General features: G+C 36.8%; 3 protein-coding genes across 3 annotated transcripts; 2 read left to right on the top strand and 1 right to left on the bottom strand.

Annotated features, from left to right (window-relative positions):
• The first annotated feature begins 1,565 nt into the window (after window positions 1-1,565).
• Window positions 1,566-9,915, top strand: LOC142981404 (pupal cuticle protein-like). Its single transcript, XM_076127304.1, has 2 exons — window positions 1,566-1,729; window positions 8,931-9,915. The coding sequence occupies exons 1-2, from the start codon at window positions 1,718-1,720 to the stop codon at window positions 9,636-9,638; spliced, it is 720 nt and encodes a 239-aa protein (XP_075983419.1). The 5' UTR covers window positions 1,566-1,717; the 3' UTR covers window positions 9,639-9,915.
• A 154-nt stretch (window positions 9,916-10,069) lies between these two features.
• LOC142981403 (pickpocket protein 28-like) lies at window positions 10,070-16,549 on the top strand. The gene is made up of 14 exons (XM_076127303.1): window positions 10,070-11,174; window positions 11,290-11,376; window positions 11,601-11,743; window positions 12,183-12,389; window positions 13,409-13,529; window positions 14,100-14,248; window positions 14,336-14,448; window positions 14,565-14,653; window positions 14,754-14,938; window positions 15,441-15,526; window positions 15,740-15,814; window positions 15,950-16,091; window positions 16,195-16,286; window positions 16,375-16,549. The coding sequence occupies exons 1-14, from the start codon at window positions 11,106-11,108 to the stop codon at window positions 16,506-16,508; spliced, it is 1,692 nt and encodes a 563-aa protein (XP_075983418.1). The 5' UTR covers window positions 10,070-11,105; the 3' UTR covers window positions 16,509-16,549.
• Window positions 16,543-18,278, bottom strand: MED31 (mediator complex subunit 31). Its single transcript, XM_076127305.1, has 4 exons — window positions 18,050-18,278; window positions 17,875-17,964; window positions 17,357-17,526; window positions 16,543-17,011 (listed from the first exon to the last, which is right to left on the bottom strand). Exons 1-4 carry the CDS (start codon window positions 18,063-18,065, stop codon window positions 16,865-16,867), a joined length of 423 nt encoding a protein of 140 aa, XP_075983420.1. The 5' UTR covers window positions 18,066-18,278; the 3' UTR covers window positions 16,543-16,864.
• Between the last annotated feature and the right edge of the window lie 175 nt (window positions 18,279-18,453).

Below are 18,453 nucleotides of genomic sequence, written 5' to 3'. Positions count from 1 at the left end.
ATTCTGGTAGGTGTTGTCAAGTGCTGTGTATCCGGCTGTCTAATCTTAGACCCCTTTGTAGTATTAGACAAAATAAGAACGCAAAATCGGTTGCTCTAAAACCTAGTTAAAAGTAAGTAACACGCAAAAGTAAGCATGGTGCGACGAAACCGTATGATCATGAATAGGTAAGAGATTTATCCCTAAAAAGGAGTCCATTTCCGAAATGTGTAAGTTAACAGTCTAATTAAATCAATTTAGATGTTAGTCCGTATCTAATAAAAGGAGAGGAAATAAATTAGGGTAATATGCCGATGAATAATTAATGAGTAAAATATTTTGTAGATCTTTCAGCTTACATTGTAGTGAAATCAGAAGACTGTAGTCTTATATAACAAAAACTACGAAGACAGGAAAAGAGCTATCACAAAGACACGCAAAAGGGCCCTAATATATGCGTGCAACGAACATATAACAAAAAGTAAACCGTTTCAATCTAACGGGAAGTATGCACGAGATTTCCGCTTTCAAAATTCTCTACATTATGAGCATGATGTAATAATATAAAACATTTTCACATCTTCAAAACGATACACTACATAGACATAAACAAATAAAATTGATAAGAAAACCCTACTAACATGAGCGTAAGCAGGTTGAACTAAAACCGGTAAAGGACTCATAACTTTACAACAACACTGAAAGTGAAAACAGAATGATTCACTAAACAGTATGAACATAAACTGCGAATGATCACCGACCTATCCTTGCATTTCACCGACTTTACTTAAACAGGTCATGTAATTATCGTTAACTAGCTATACGATATGATATGTCAATGAGAAAAGGAGGTAAGAAGACATACATCTTCATGATTCATCAACGTAGATACAAGCTGCTAATCTCATTGTAGTTATTACACAAAGGTGTATATCAAAAACGTGTCACTGACGGTAATTATTCATGAAATATCTGACTGAAAAACAGAAAACATATCCAACGAACAAAACAACCACAAATGCCTACCCAAATCTTAATACTGTCAAACCTAAAAAAAAATAAAAATTCAATCAATACAGAAGAAAACGCAATCAAGATTATTATTTACGGTTGAAAGTTAACCCTGCATTTTAGTCCATTTTCATATTAAGACATAGCTGCGATTAAATATGCAAACTGTCTAAATGATGAGCATATCCGAATGCATAAATTTACTGAATTTTAATAAATACTTATTGATTGCATTTAAATCCGACAAACACAAATAATTTACGAATTTATCTTTAGGGTAAATGTCAAGAGAAATAAACACCTGGCCACGAAAACTTAAGACAAAGATGAAATAATCACTGTGTTGATAGCACAAGAGACAAAGTCGGATACTCCGAGCACTGAAACGAAGCCTCTACAACAAGATCACTCACAAAATCATAAACAGCCGAATACAAGCGCGATTGCCATTGAAATGTGTATGATATTCGCCTATTATCAATGGCATGTCCCAATACTTTCACGCGCGGCGCGGCTCGGCCCGCGGTACGCGCGCCACCCCCTCTGCGCACGAGTCGAACTATAAAAGCCCGCTCCCGCCCTCATTTCGTACAGACGCAAGTTGCACTCCAACATAGCGATTCCTGGAAGATAGTAGTCTTCCAGCAGCGCTATAAATCGATCTAGATAATTAAAACATCTATTTCTAATTCTTTCTCTTTCACTTCTGTGCTAACTACAAACAAAAATGAATCCCATGGTGAGTACTTTTTTCTTCGACATAATTTCCATTAACTGACAATCAATCAATACAGCGGTCGCGACGTGACAGTGACAAGTTCATTGTAAACAGTCCGGGCTCTGATAACATCATCATCATCACAGTGATCTGCATGTATCCAGTTATATTTGATGGTACATTTATGCAAATGATAGGATTTGATTCGGTTGATTAAGTGGCTTACGATAACTTAATTTATGTTGTTGCATCTGATATCGGGACCAGTTGGTACACTTTGTTATTTTCACGTAGCGCCCGCGACTTGCCCAACATCCGAGCGGTCGGCCGGCAGGATACCTGACTAACTAATTTACATGACTTTTACAAAAAGTTATCAGGTTGAACAATCAACCAATTAATCAGATTCCAATTATAACAATATAAAATATGTTGGAAAATGATTATTTAAACAATAAATATTTAGGAAAGTCGTTAAGAAATGTAATTATTTTTTATTGGAAAAGCACTGAAGCGCGTATCGTTAGTTACGTATTTCATCTATAAATTGTGGCAAATAATTAAGTTAACTGGCATGACGTGAGCAACTAGACTTGTGTCGAAAATAATGCGCACACGCACGCGACCGCGGGTCATTGTCAATTTTAATTGCACTATTTCGGACATTCCATAAATAAGTTAAAGCATTTACAGTCATTTCACAAACAAAAATCATTTTTGCATGCCTTTGTAACTGTTTAGCAAGTTCCAATAATTCGTGAATGTTTCCGTTTGCAATTCACAATTGTATCGCATTAGAACACGCAAAAGTCTCAACTGTCCAAGTCGAATCTTTAATGTATTTCCTTATCACTTTTGATATCGTCAACTACAAAATAAAAGCATTTTCCCACGCGATGTTTCATAAATTTCAAATATTGCATCAATTTTTTATTCATTTTTTATTTTCTTCTCTGTATTTTTTTGGTTCCATTGTTGTCTATACTGAGTCATAGAGTCTTAATTTTTTAATCGTGTAATTAAAAAAATAATTTCAAATACGGAACCTAAATGTAACTGGCCGAATTTCTCAAACGCGTCTATGTTACACAATCATAGATCACGTGTTAAAATATCTATGAACTTAAATGTTTAGTATTTTTGCAATAGCAATGCGGTTAAGGTTCCGTACGGCCGCGTCGTGTAAGTGAATCAGAGCACAAATGGCTAAGTGTTCCCTGGCCGTGTCAATGTCATTCAAGTTGACCAATTGTAGATATGTATCTTTTATACTAGTCCTTAGCCTAGATAGTCCTAAGCGTTAACTCTTGAACTACATACTTAATACTTTACAATTTAATATATTTTAATCTTTATATAATTGAAATTCGCGTCGGTTTCTTGGCTTACTAGACAGCACAACAAAATTTGTTTTAAACGTTGCGTATTATGTTCGAAAACAAAAATTCTAATCCTATCGATAATCTAATCAATACTTATGTGCAGGTATTAAAGCCGGTCGTAATTGCAATAAATATAATTTAACAATAACAAATATTTAACGTTTAAATACCAATGAATCACTCCAATCAAATGACAATAGACATCCCCGTCCCTGAAATCTTAATATAGACATTAACAAAACCTGCCACTGAATTAAAATAACAATAAAAAAGTGTATTGACGTCTGTAACACGAGTACACGAACAATTACGTGAAGCCATGTTTATTATTAGATTTAAGATCGACAAACGATCAATATTCGCGCGTTGAGCGAACAAAGGGAATCAATCAACCACGGCAATAACTAGGCATAATTGTAGCTATTGTCAATTGCAATTGTCAATTGCGATTGATCTCGGACAGATTCAATAATCTATGGCTCGAAAATCATAGAAATTTTCATAGATTATTTTATACTATATGTCAATTTATTAGTCTCTAACTGTCTACTAACGACTACAAATTAATTGCTCTTGTGTTTTTATTAACTGAAGTCACTATAATAGGCCCGTTCTTTACCCATAGTAGGTTATAAAAACATAAAAAAAAGGTAGACAGTTTCGCATTTTGCACCCACGTCATACAAAATAAGTTTCATATAAGTCTCGCGATAGTTCATGCTCCATTTATGCACATGCTGCCACAATGCCAGCACTCCTCCTCACTCGCCTTGTAGCACTTTTATTCACACTCACATTAGCCATTGTCCAAGCGACGCCTACGACTTTGTATTATCTCCTTACTTTATTTCTAGTTGCTCTGTTTTTGTTTTATTATAAGTGCACTGCATTATTATCGCGATTTGCATTTTTTGTTTGCATACAGAAAATTACGCCTCTTTGTACGATATACTTAAACAGTATTTCCATCACAGCTAGCTCGCAAGTAACTTTATCGATTCAGTTTCGTCGTAAAATACTAGACACGCTTTTCCGCCCACTGACTTGTAGACCACCCACGTGTTCACGCAATACATCGCTGTCATACCCACGTCAATCATAGCACATCATAGTGATACAGTTTTAATTACAAGCGGGCGCGGCGGCCGGCCCGCACTAGTGTTAGCCTCGCCGCTCACCAATGCTTTTTGTCTGCATTCCACCGCGCACCAATTTAGAAGGGCATGCCCACGCACCGCCCCGCGACATAATCGATATCCTAATTATATTATAAGACGCCCACTGCAGTCTACCGGCGCCTGAGACAACATTTATTGTTTCAATTCACCCTAAGAAAAAAATCTTGCTGTAATAAAGTTTCGTCTTAGAAAAGACATCAACGCGTTTTCTTAAGAAATCGAACGCAAATGTCGTTTTTATGTCTACTGTTATAATCTTACTGTATTAAAAAAATGCCTTCCGGAAAATTAAAAATAAAAACAATATGTCCTTTGTCATAATCAAAATTTGTATTTCCTTTTGACATTGACATTGTTTCAAGTAATTGAATGCTCGAATAATATCAATACCGGCCCATACACATCGTACATGGATCTTGCATCAGCCGTATCAAAGAAAACAACTTTTCCGGCGCGTGTTTCTCAGTCAAGTACATGCAACTCGCTTAGTCACATACTAGTTTAAATGTAGTTTAGTTTATTCAGTGTCAAACTATTCATAATTAAGTAAGTAGGAAATAATCATAAAGTTTTTATGCACCGAAAATTGCGCGATACGTTTTTGTCACGAATATTGTTTTATAATACGTTTTGTATGAATGGCTATTTGTCAATGTCGTTTTAACACGTTTATTAGAGTTATTCACATATTGATTAAATAATTTAGTAGTATGTGGTGACACAAACTAATAAACGCATGATTTAATGCACAGTTAACAAATTAATGCGTATGTTGCGTATAATTTATTGGATATGGATATTAGTCCAAAGCGTTTAATAAATCATTTAAAATTGGTGAACTTGAAAATTTTAATAGGACATTTTCTAGAAAGTTTTCAATGAAAGTTCTAAAGAATAATCTCCTTTAAAAAGCCCTTTTTGTTATTTGAGTTTTTAGTGTCTAATTGCATTGTCTTTTCAATTCGATAAGATTCTATAGAAAAGCGTTTAATATTCTTGTCTTTATTCACATTCATCAAATCAAACGGCCAGCATATAATTTATCTAACGGCGAGTACATACAAAAAATGTCACATACCATTTAAAGGGCAAATAATAAATATGTAGTGTGGAAAAATGCAAAAGTGGTATGACAAGCGAGGGTAACCAGTTTGAATGTGACGGCTGGCCAGCTCCGGAAGGCGGGCTTCCTGCTTCGTGACCTTCGGCTGGCCTTCGGACCTTGGCGCCATTCACTCAATACTTCAACACTTTTATTCGTGGATTAAGAGCGAAAGCGTCGGCGTATGTTGACGTATGCCTTTGATATTAGTTGTAACTATACGCAACAAAGAAAGTTACTTATTTCCACTTTTGATTAAGCATATTACTTAATGTAACTGTACTCCGTAGGGTTGATAAATGCGCGATTACAATTACTAACCCTCCAAAGTAAATTTATCTTCAAAGTAACCACGCGTTAAATTTTAAAACAACATTAAACCTTCCGTGAAAACTTGCGACAGCTAACTCATATATCATGATTGCGATTTCAGAACATTGCTAACACCTGTAGATAGACAGATAATGTCTAAGAAACGACAACTTGTCTTTAAATCAAGAAATTCAGTTCTGTAGGGCGTTTCCAGTCTATTTATAAACAAGCTTGTTTCACCGACTCGTTGACACGGAACAATATTTTTTACGCAACCTCACTCCCTAAAACGCGGTCACAGAACAAAAGTATATTACGGAATTATCAGATAAGTATGGATTTCGTTACATTCCGTGTATTTTCAAGGGCGGAGTTTCTCCTCGTGAACGATTATCTCTATAGGACTAGTACATCTCAGATTACGCAGTTAAAGCTGCGTCGTGACTTTCCAAACTTTAGAATAAACATTTACAAACACTCATGTAAATTATTGATAACATTACATCATCAACAACGCAATTCATTACTCACTAAATCAACTGAACTTTTAGCTGTATAATATCTTATTGTATTCAAGATCTGTTCAGTACTGATCCACTTATATCATATTGCACGGCATTGCTTCTGTGACCCGACTCCGGTCGCATGCATTCGGCCCACGAGTTGACCGCAAGCCCTGACCAACTTACGAGTTACGTACATGAACTTATGTCGCACATTCCTCACTGCAACTCGTCTTATCGCCACGTCAATATTATACGCCCCAAATAATTAATTCGACACGATCGTTTCACGCCGTAATGTCGTGATAACGTTGAATAAAACCTTATTTGGTTAGTTCTCAAATTACAGATCGTTTGAGTTTAATTAAACGGTGTATTAGTAATTTCGCTGCAATTTGATCGGTAATACATCCAGCTAAATCATTTTCAATATCCTATGTTCAATCAATAGTAGTTCAGTTGTTAAATAACGAGATACTTTTTTAACAAGAACAGTAACTAAACTACAGTAAGCATCTTTTACTGACGCTAGCTTATAGAGACCGGGCTTTAATCCGTATCTACGATTGTTTTGTTCCTATACTATACTACCCTAGATATACTATGTATAATGATAAGACTTGTCCAGTGGACAGGTTTAACAAACGCTTAACAAATTGAATTAGTGACTGTGTTCTACAATCGCGAGTGACAGGAACTTGAAACTGTTATTATAGACATTTATCTCCCTACAATATTTAACACAACTAAAGTAAAACATTTGTATCATAAGAAATTATATTGATTATATGCATGTATAATGTGCACTTAAGATCAACTATTACATAGATATAATAACAGAATTTGTGTAGAAAAATCTGTAAACATTTCAGTTAAGTAATTTACTTTCCTATTTTAGAGATAATTAATTTCATTTGACGTGATTAAATTATAATCAAAGATACTGAAAGCGAATTCAATATTTACAATTTTTACTCCTAAACAGCAAGCTCTGACTGTCAACAAGAATCATTTTAACGATAAAGTTAATGTCATAAAACGAGATTGTTTTAATGCCGTTTGCTAACAAGGCTTTGTTTCATAAATCATTTATCGAGTTTTATTATTCAGTAAATGTCAATTTGTCGATTAACAAACAAAAGTACGGCATAAAGCTACAATAATAACCGAATACCATATTTTTTAGAGAAATGTACTAAGTACCTACTTAGAATACAAATGTTAAAATGCAAAATACTAAAGGTTACTTTCGCATTGACTCGCAATTCGCCACAGCAAATTATCGTTAATATAAATGAAACCAATCATATAAACATCGACAATGTCAATAATTGATCGTAAAGCAACACCTTTTAAACCTTGCTTGTATAATCTTACCATATTCGGTCACTTTCTGTACTAAGGTCTCAGTAATCGATGGCAATGAATTTAAACTCGAACGTACATAATGACATTCTTCGGGCGTGGAGTCACCGTCACAATAAACTTGCTACATTGCTATATGGGTTTAAGGAAATAAAAGTAATGGCTACATGATTACTCGATATAAAAGATCAGTTTTATCTCGATATTGAACAAAAGTAAATGTCAACAAAGAATCGAGTTTATAATTAGGCCTGTTTTACTAGAATTATATTAACTTGGAAGCTTGGTTTTCAGATCATATTTGACATAATAAAATAGCCTCTTAAAACTGTTTCAAAGTTGATACTAGTCTATTCTATTAATACGAACCTTACAGTTCATAATACACTTGAACTGAATTCTAACAACCAAGTTGCTACGAAATATCCAAACAATGATAAACAAACAAGTTGTTGGTATATTTTGAAATGCGTCAAAGTGTTAGTGTAAATACCTGAGTTGGAACATAGTGTACATAGTAAGCAGTTAGCACAGAGCGACAGAACAACGGCTTAAGTTCCTGGGCCCGCCCACCGGCCGACAAGCCTTCGCACGACTTTGTCCATTATATTCATACAAGAATCTGTCGATATCTCATATCTAACCGAAACTAATTACAACTTATCTTATCTGCAATCATGACGCTCTACATTTTACTTATATGCTGAATCGAAATCACACACTACTTGACTCGTTTACTTGCATTCTCATAGATACAAGTACTTGCCTTTACAAGCGTTTAAATGTTGTTATACGACGTAATATGTTCTCCTGCTAATATTCCTAGGACCGTAAATAGCTATAAGATCGCTTTGATATCTCTTTTATGTGCATAATCGTTGGTATAAATGCGTCAACAGTCAAGCGTTATGAGCTAAGACGAATGATAATAAATCTGAGACAATCTCTGTTCTAAATGTCGGTCAATGCTTTGCATGTAGTAGTTGTGATTGTACCGGTCATAAAGTCAAGTAAACGTTGCGCAGCGCAACCGACACCTGACCAGAACGAGGGCGACTTATCACCGACAACTGGAATAATATATAAATATTATATCAACTTGTCCGACGTATAATGAGAGGGCAAGAACAAGCACTGCGGTGCGCAATTAGATTCGGTGTACGACGCCAATAACTCTGAATATTATCGCCTTAATAAAGGATATAGCGAGGCTAGTACTCGCGCCGGCCGCAATAACTCCGGATCAGATAGAGTCGCACAATAACCGATAACGATCCGTCGTAAATGAAATTCGCTTGCCCCGACCTAAACAAATTATGCCCGTATTCCACAATACTTGTTTATTGCATTACTAATCATATCATTGTCGATTGTTCACAGATCATTGTCGCTTGTTTGGCTTTGGCGTGCGGCGCCCAGGCGTCGCAGGGATGGGCCGGTCCCCCCGCCAACATCGCTCTGTCGCAAGACGGACGCAACATCCTCGACACCCCCGAGGTAGCGCAGGCGCGTGCCGCTCACTTGGCTGCTCTCAACCAGGCCAGCCAAAACAACCCCAACCCCAATGACGACGGCTCCTACGATCCCCGTTGGGACAACGAGGAGTACTGGCAGAACGGTGGCGGTGCCCACAACCAGTGGAACGCTGCCCCCGCTCACAACCAGTGGAACGCCGCTCCCGCCCACAACCAGTGGAACGCCGCCCCCGCCGCTCCCGCCTGGAACGCCGCCGGCGCTGCCCCCGCTCCCGTCGCCGAGACCCCTGAGGTCGCTCAGGCCCGCGCCGCTCACCTCGCTGCCCTCAACGCCGTCAAGGCCGCCCCCGCTCCTCAGTGGAACGCTGCTCCCGCTCACAACCAATGGAACGCTGCTCCCGCCCACAACCAGTGGAACGCTCCTTCTCAATGGAATGGTGCTCCTTCCTGGCAGGGAAACCCTCAGGCCCACCAGCCCGCTAACATCAGGCTAGCCAACGACGGCTCCGGCATCCTCGACACCCCTGAGGTAGCCGCCGCCCGCGCCGCCCACTTAGCAGCTCACTCGCAGGCCGCGCACGCGGCTCCCGCGCACCCTCAGCAGCACTGGTGAACATGTTAACTCCTCTCTTCTCCGGGCTGACTGGACGCTCAGCTGGCGCGCGGACGCGATGATCGCATGTACGCGCTAGTTTTTCGTCGAGCGGTCTGTTCTTCCTCCGATCTCTTCTCTTCTTTTTAGGAATTCTTCAAAGTGCAAGTGCGTCTAGCCTATCCTTTCTTGTGGCTTTTTTGTTACTTTTATAAGAAATTTCTATTGAACGAACTTTTTGTACATAATAAATAAATGTATGTATGCGTTATTAACGAATTATATAGAACGGAAAATATTGTGTACTTTAAATAATATCGACATACCTACCTCTTTAGACGTAACGTTTGCCCGGCACAAGGCTAGCGGGTAAAATACCGATCTAATAAATATCGTTTATAGTCTACAATGAAGAATTGCAAATAACGCTCCGCTGCTTCGCATTAGCCTCTACGAGCTTCATTGTATCTCCATTAATACGAAAAACAAAGCCCAAACGGGAAATATGCTAGTTATACATGCAACATTATTCTAAATAAATAAGATTCGATCTGTTGTTAATAACTCCACAGATCCACTCCAAAGTTTTCTATCCCCGTGCAATCCAAACGAACATACGTACTCCTCCTACAAACTCGTAGCACATCGCACCCATTTAAAAGTAGTTCAATATCATACACTATTATCTGCTCATCTAATCTGTAGAACTATATACGCAGTAAATATCTCACCGTCAAATCTTAAGTGCGGTTACTATTGTTTGTGCAAAGTAAATACGACTTTTTAATCGGAAACCATGTTTGCAGTTTGATTGAACTGAAACAAAAGTTAGCAAGGTGGGTGGTCTCGTAACCATATCGTGACATGCCATGACGAAACTGCCTAGATCTCTAAATAGATAACGTGGCGATGAAGTAATTCTCTGTGTTTAATTTCTAAAAACGCAATGATAATTAACGATGTGAAAACAAATAGTTTGCGGTCAGACCGACACGTAAGCTGGTGCAATTAATTTTATAAATATTATCATGGAAACTAGGCGAGGAAAATACGACCCAACATAACAAACAAAGAATTGCTTAGAAACAATGTAATAAAACATCAACTAATATATCACGTTCAGGTATATAAAAGTAATCAAATTGTACACCACCAAATTAAAGGTTGAACGACTAATTTACGATTGGTTTGGGCTCTGAGACGCATAATTACGTGACTGAGGTAGGACGACAGATACTGGAAAATGTATAATTTTGCCATCGAAAGCTAACGATGGAGGCGGTGCAAGGTCGATCTATCAAACGATAGTACGCAATCAAACGATTAGTCCGCAAACATTAGCTTTGGAAAATTAGGTTACGAGTAGCAATTGGATGTTCACAGAAGAGCCTTTATTACTTTGCACGTGCCCTGCCACAGAGCAGGGCGGTATTAGTCAACACAAAGAAGTATTTGTCAATACTGACCACCAAGTAACTCTGGTGTATAATGTTGGTATATCCTAATAAAGAATTCGGCATACGCCCTCGAAAAGCACCTAAGGACATATTTAGAAAGGTGAGCAATTTAAATATTACATTGTATATTATATTTTCAATTGTGAACGTGATAAAATCGCTGAAAGAGGAAGTTACTTAATGGTATATATTCTAACGGCTTTATCATCTGACAGCAAAATTATTGGACTCAAGGTAACCAAGAACCGCCGCCGTGGTATGTCTGGGACACAAAAATACCGATTACTAGGAGTAAGAGTGAAGTAAGTACCTATATAATTTTGATAATTAATGTAATACTCTCTTAAACAAATAGGGATAGTGACGTAATTTTTCTGATAAACTTTAATAATTACTACTCATTTCCATGCACTCTCTACTCATTCTCGTAGACTCGATTTTAATACACTCAAATGTAGTAGACAGATACCCATAGTGGTATTCTTAATCTGAATCATGCCAACTAATGAATCAATTTACAAAACAGGAAAGACCAAGGATAACGAAAAGTCCAACTACGCACGAGGATGAATCAAATGTTTTCGCAAACGATCTGAGGAATTACCTGCTAACGTCCACTTTACATGGACTACGGTATATTGGGGAACGAAAGCTAACTTGGTTTGAAAGGTAAGAACATGAAACCGTGCAATGATACAATTCAAAAGAATATTTCAACGTTTGAAATGTAAAATAACATAGATATTCCACATATCTGTGTTATTTTAATAAGAACACTATTTCTAACTACTTACTAGTAATACTAACGCTAGTGTAAACCCAGTTCTATGGATACGAACGGTAAGTTTCACGACATTCGGTAGATAAAGTAACAGCAAATATATAAAAAAATAACAGTATTCCACCAGACAAAAAGTTCGGCATGCTTTTTGATACTAGCAATACTTTTGGTAATACCTGAAAAGTGTTCAAGTCTATCAACCAGCACTTGATGAATATGGTTATGATCATGGTCTGAAACAAGTTCTGTGTATACTAGAAGGTTTGTTAACATTGCTTGCATTTTCTCGAAACATTTTCATAACTGATATAAATATACTATTTACAGATTCTTTTGGCTGACAGCTTTTGGCTGTTCTTTAGTGTGTGCAGCATTTTTCATACTGAATGTGTACGCAAAATGGCGACTGTCTCCTATGATAGTGAGCATCAACCCTCAGAACATGCCGCTCAGTGGACTACCGTTCCCTGCACTCACTATCTGCAATGTGAACCAGGCCAAGAAATCAGTAGCTGAGCGATATATGCAATCTGGGTAAGTACTGGGTACTAACTACACGATAGAACTCACTCAAGCCCTACATGAGCATTCCCATTCGTTTTTTTTAGCGGGGCTAGATGGGATCCAAACCGTTGTACATTTTACATAAGTAGGTCTAAGTTACATGCTGCTGTTTTTAAGATATAATTGGATACGCTAATAAAATTAATACTAGCAGGCATTTCAGCTTGGAATGCCTACCGTTTCGGCGCAGGTTACACACGCTGTGATTGCAGGTTCACTGCATGTTTTTTTTTATTATTCCCCTTATTTAATTATCCAAAAATAGGGAAAAGGTTATCAAAATCTATTGCGTAGTAAAGTAAGGATAAGTAGCACATTACCAGGCGGACATAGACAAGGAATTTGCATTATAAAATTGAATAGTATGTATTACCATTAATCAACTGCATTAAAAGCCGAAATAGATTTAAAATGTGACGTAAGAAGTGTAAGAACTTACATTCTAGAGATATAATAACTTATTGATCAAGGCACTAGCTATCTAGTATCTGTGTGACTTTCATTAATCATACTTTGAGTACCTAGTGTTGGTTTTACACAATAATTAGCTCTACTTTCCCATTTACTAAAAGAAAGAGAGACAAAGAGAGCAAATACTCAGCTGTAAGTAGAATTGGGCTGTGAATGCTGAACGGCAATGATGACAATGTTCCCATTTACATATTCGGGCAGTATATTCTATTTGTACTATAAATTATAGGCAGAATATCACAGCAAATGACGTTCTCCTGCGTTTAGATTATTAAATTAACTTGTCATTACCATATTGCTTTTCCTAGAGATGTAATTTAATATTATTTTATAAACTTCTTTGTAAAATATGACGTAAATTTCATCAATGTTGTAATTTGACCGCATTCCAAAACGATTACTTTATATATAGCTCAAACAAAAATGCGATGTTTTAGCTATATACCTATGCACCTTGGACCTCAAGCATTTCGCGTCTGAAAAGTATGTTCATTTCTCCTCTGAAAAATACATTTCAGGAACTCAATAGATAAGAAGTTACTTCAGAGTCTCTGCAGTACGAGGGTTGACTCGGAAATATTCGAGAACGACATCGCTGGCAGTGCGAACTGGGATCACACTAGATCATTTCTTATCAATGTTAGTAAACGTATTCAACACTTTACTATTTTATTTTTATTCTTGTGAATTAGTTCAAAACTTTCCTATTTTAACTTTATAGGGTTGTATACCTGTTTGCAGTTAGACACCTTAGGACTTCGGTCATCTAAAGTCCTCATTCAAATTAAAATGAAGGAATGCTTAACTGTTATAAACCGTAGAACATGTCCAGATCAAAAGTGGTTGTACCCAGCAATGCCCGTCGAGTCTAGCAGTCGGATTTACCGACTATTAATTACACAATTTAGCATTTCCACTTTTTAAATTACGAGTATGACAAACTAGGCTGAGGAAAATGTATAATTTGTAAGCAAATTAAGACATCGATTTAATAAGTGTACCGGGCGTTATTTAAGACATTTTAATTGCTAAAAAAAACTACTAATCTTGTAATAACATAAATTGATAATGTCGATTGCATTTGTCACTCGATCAACGTAAAAATCTTATGGATTTGAACTATTGAACAAAAGTATTCAAATAATTTTTTGATTAACCATTGAGAACTGGCGACCCAACAGACATAAAAGGCTCTCTTTTCGCTTTCAGGTAACCCAACCCTGCAATGAAATGCTTGCGCAGTGCGTGTGGGACTCTACACCTATGAACTGTGAAGACCTGTTCAACGCACAGCTCACTGACGAAGGATTATGTTGTACCTTTAATGTCGTACATAGAAACAAAATGTTTCGCAACCCGTAAGATCAAATAAATCTTCAGACAACGAGATATTTTAAAGTTTAGAGTTTTAAGGGATTTTTTTATCAGTTTTTTTATGTTTATAGGAAGTCGTTGAACGATCTGAATTTAACATTTCCATTACCAGCAGTGGACTGGACTCCTGAAGATGGGTATCCACCAGATGCGCCGGCAGACGGCTTCCCCTGGAGACCTAGAGGTAACTTATTCCAAAGGATACTGTTATATCCATAATTTATGTTAGTTTAAGGGAATTTTGTGAATACTTTTGCGTTACTATTTAAGTACTTGGGTACCTACTTACTTGGTTTACAGGAATAGGTACAAATCACGGCCTCACTCTGGTCTTGGATGCGAATATAGCAGAGTATTATTGTGCATCAACAAAAAGTGCTGGATTTAAGGTATTTAATAAGTAATATAACTTACATTATTTAGACTCCTTGTATTACAATTGACTTATAAGTATTAAACGGGTTATTGTATTTAACGATTATTTTTCAGATTCTGATGCACAACCCAACAGAGACGCCTAAGATAAGAAACTTGGGTGAGATCTACGGTCCGGGCATTGAAGCTAGGATCGCGATATGTCCGAGCATACTAGACGCACAGCCCGCACTGCGGACCATTGACATTAATAAGAGACTCTGTTTATTCTCCAGTGAAAAGGAGCTGGTGTTCTTTAGGTAAACTTCCTGAATAAGAATATTGAATTTAACGAAGAAATACGAGTTTTATCAAATAACCGGGCTTATGACTGCCTCCGTGGCTCAGTGGTTCAGGTTACCACGCCGATACCTCCGGGAGCTCGTAGTTTCGATTCCCACATGAAACAATTATTTGTGCGATCCACAAATAAATTGTTTCGGTTCGGTCTGGTTGTACTTTGTTTCCGTTGTTAGTATGTTTGTAAAAAGTCCCCGCGAAACAAGAACAATTCTTAGTGCGGGGTTGTCTTTTTTACCAGAAATATTAAAGTTTGTTTTTCTTAATATTTTGTAGTCTCTACTTAGGTATCAGACTATTGCTAGACCTTTTCATAATCATCTTTTTCATACCTTGCGAATAAATAAATTTGTTTTACAAACTGAAGCTTTACTCGGTATTGTTAAACAGTTACTACATAAATATTACATAAGCAGTCATGTGAGCTGTCTATCGATCACTCTTTTGTTACAATTTCCACAGAACGTACACTTTGAAGAACTGCGAAATGGAGTGTGAAGCGCGGGCTATGTTGGACGTATGCAAATGTGTTTACTATTACATGCCTAGTAAGTACTTAATATAAATACGAGACTATAACATAGAGTACCTAGATCATTTATCTAAATAAGTACCTGCCTACAAATACCAACTTGCCTTCTCCTGCCTATTTATACTTGTTAAATAGTTCGTGGAACTTGAATCGGTATTAGTATTTCTGTAGCAACTAAGAAATCATTGGTAGGATATGCGCACAAATATTAACAGTTGTTTTTTTACAGAAAACAAAACAACCCGAATCTGTGGAAAATCCGACGCGAAATGTTATTCCAATATGAGTAAAATTATGCCTGAAGGTTGGTACCTCTTTGTTGATTGAATAACCTTACTTTCGAACCTAATAACTTCTATTGTTCTAATCTATACGTATAATAAATCAACAAATAAAGAATCCATTGACATCGTTTTTGTTTTCAATAAATATCTTACAGGGCGCGATGTAACATGCGAGGAGTGCCTGCCAGCTTGCACAGAGATATCTTACGCGGAGAGACTAAGCACGGCGCCACTGAAGGACTCATTGATAGCAGCCCTCGCCAAGGACTTAGGAAACAGGACCCCTGAGTATTTCACGTCAGTATAACTACACTGTTGTATTACAATCTTGTCTTAGCTAAATCTAAATGATTATATTCCATTGTTGTAGTTCTAATTTTGTCGTTCGGATGATTTTCAGGGAAAACATGCTAGTCGTACATTTCTACTTCGAGGATAACACGTTTCAGAGATTTACAAAAGGTGAAATATTTGGATTAACAGAATTTTTGTGTAAGTAGACCTACATTTTTATCGACAAAGGCCAATAATACATACTTTTATTCTTAAATTATTTATAAACTATGTAATACGTTTTCAGCAAACACTGGGGGCCTGTTGGGTCTCTGCATGGGTTTTAGCATGATGAGCGCCGTGGAATTACTCTACTACCTCACATTACGCGCATTGTGCATGGCGCGGCAACGCAGACATCGTCACCCGTTTGTTAAATAACTAATATTATTAGCGATACAAAGAAACAAGAGCATTATAATAAAAAGTTTCATTTATTAACATGACCTTAGTAACTAACACTTACAATTATTTCAGTCTCTTAAAGACATTCAATATTATTTACATTTGAAGAACTCACACTCCATTCAATACTAGGGGTTCGCAACTATGAAGAATTTGATACAACACAACAACAACAGCTTTTTAAATCTCTAGCTCCATACATTAACGCCGAAAGCCTTTTCTCTTATTGTTATAATACAGCAGTCAGCCAAGAACAGAACATGAGGAGTCTGATCAAGATTTTGATTATCTATGGTCAAATTCTACGTCCTTTGATTCTATGGTTAGAGCACTCATGATTGTTGTCGCGGTGGGCCCTGCGCGGTGGCGGCAGGGGGTGCAGGGGGCGCTGGTGCGTCCGGCGGCTGCAAAGTGCGCGTGCGTCGCCTTGTATAGTGTTGCCACAATAGAATCGCTTGGTCGTCCATGAACTTGCACACCTAGAAAACAATCGCATGAATAATTTAATTCAATAGGGTAGTTTACAAATTCAATAGAAAATTATTAAACTTGTACCCTTAAATGGTTCATCCAAAATATATTTTGCTTTTCGTTAATAATGATGAATGAATTTATTATAGACTGAAACCACAATAAATTAGGTACCTACTCATTTGTAGCCAACCAAAATAAGGAATTCAAGCATAAGTCAAAGCAGTTACTTTTTACGTAAATTAACAATGGTTTCCTGTATAAGTCTGGGTGTGAAATATATGCCTATTAGTATGCCTCGGCCATTTACCTAGCATACAATCCAAGTTGTCCAAATGTTTAAGTGAACATACCTGTGCTGACACACATTCTCTTCTAAATGCCTCATGCTGTAGAAGTTCTAGGAAGTGGAGGCACATTGGGTACTTCAGATAGCGGGCGTACTCTGGCTCCCTCCAGTACTGCAGGTAGCGAATGTAGTTGATGAACGTCTGCTCCTTCAAATAGCCTCGCTGAGCCAGAACTGCAAATATTTGTTATAAATACAATGCACTGCAGAAAAATGAGTTGTTTTTTATGAGGATTTAGATCAAATTCTTTGAGAAGGTATAAATCATGATGGAAAATGCTTATAGTTCAAAAAATATTTTTTGAGATCTACAGATGGGGTCTTGAGTAAGATAGGTTTATTATTTATGTGGTATGCACAGTATGCTAATAAATATGAATAGGATATGTAATGATATAATGCTGCACGTCTTTTACAAAAAAGTAAGGTAGGGACATTAAACTATTGTCATAGATTGAATCACACAGACATTTAGTCTCGTCCTGAACTTGGAATCATACCGAAATAAAACTATATACTCACAATGAATGTAATTGGGGTTAGCTAAACACTGCACAAACTCCAGTTCAACCTGAAACCTGATCCTGTTTTGCTCCTCTGTTTCGGGCATTACTGTAAAGAAACAAACAAAACATACAATTGAATCAAATAAACATTCTAGTATGTAGCTTTTCATTCATATTCGAAGTAAATTTACCTTTCCCAGCCATCATTTTGAATCGTATGTTTATGAACAGTTACTTTATAGTGGTATAATACTTTCTTTTGGTTATTTCAAATAAAAGATATTCTTATCATGTTTGATTTTCGGGACAATGACTAATAAAATTGTGTTGTACACACTATTTATAGTACTTTACAGTTGATTATTATGTATGTAAAATGTAAAGTAAAGTAAAGTTTATAAGTTTGCAAAATATGACACAATTGACAGACATACTAAAGGGCAAAGACAAGCCATTTTTTTTTTTAATTTCTAGAGTAGAGATATAATACTAAAATACAAATAGGAAAAATACTTTAGTAGGTATATGTTAATCGGTAAATTAGTGCCGTCTGATTTACCTTCCTATTAAACCGAAAGCCACAATGTAACAGTTT

Source organism: Anticarsia gemmatalis, chromosome 20 (genome assembly GCF_050436995.1).
Source record: "Anticarsia gemmatalis isolate Benzon Research Colony breed Stoneville strain chromosome 20, ilAntGemm2 primary, whole genome shotgun sequence".
Lineage (NCBI taxonomy): Eukaryota > Metazoa > Arthropoda > Insecta > Lepidoptera > Erebidae > Anticarsia > Anticarsia gemmatalis.
The sequence above is the reverse complement of the archived record's forward strand: the minus strand, read 5'-3'. Positions and strand labels throughout refer to the sequence as shown.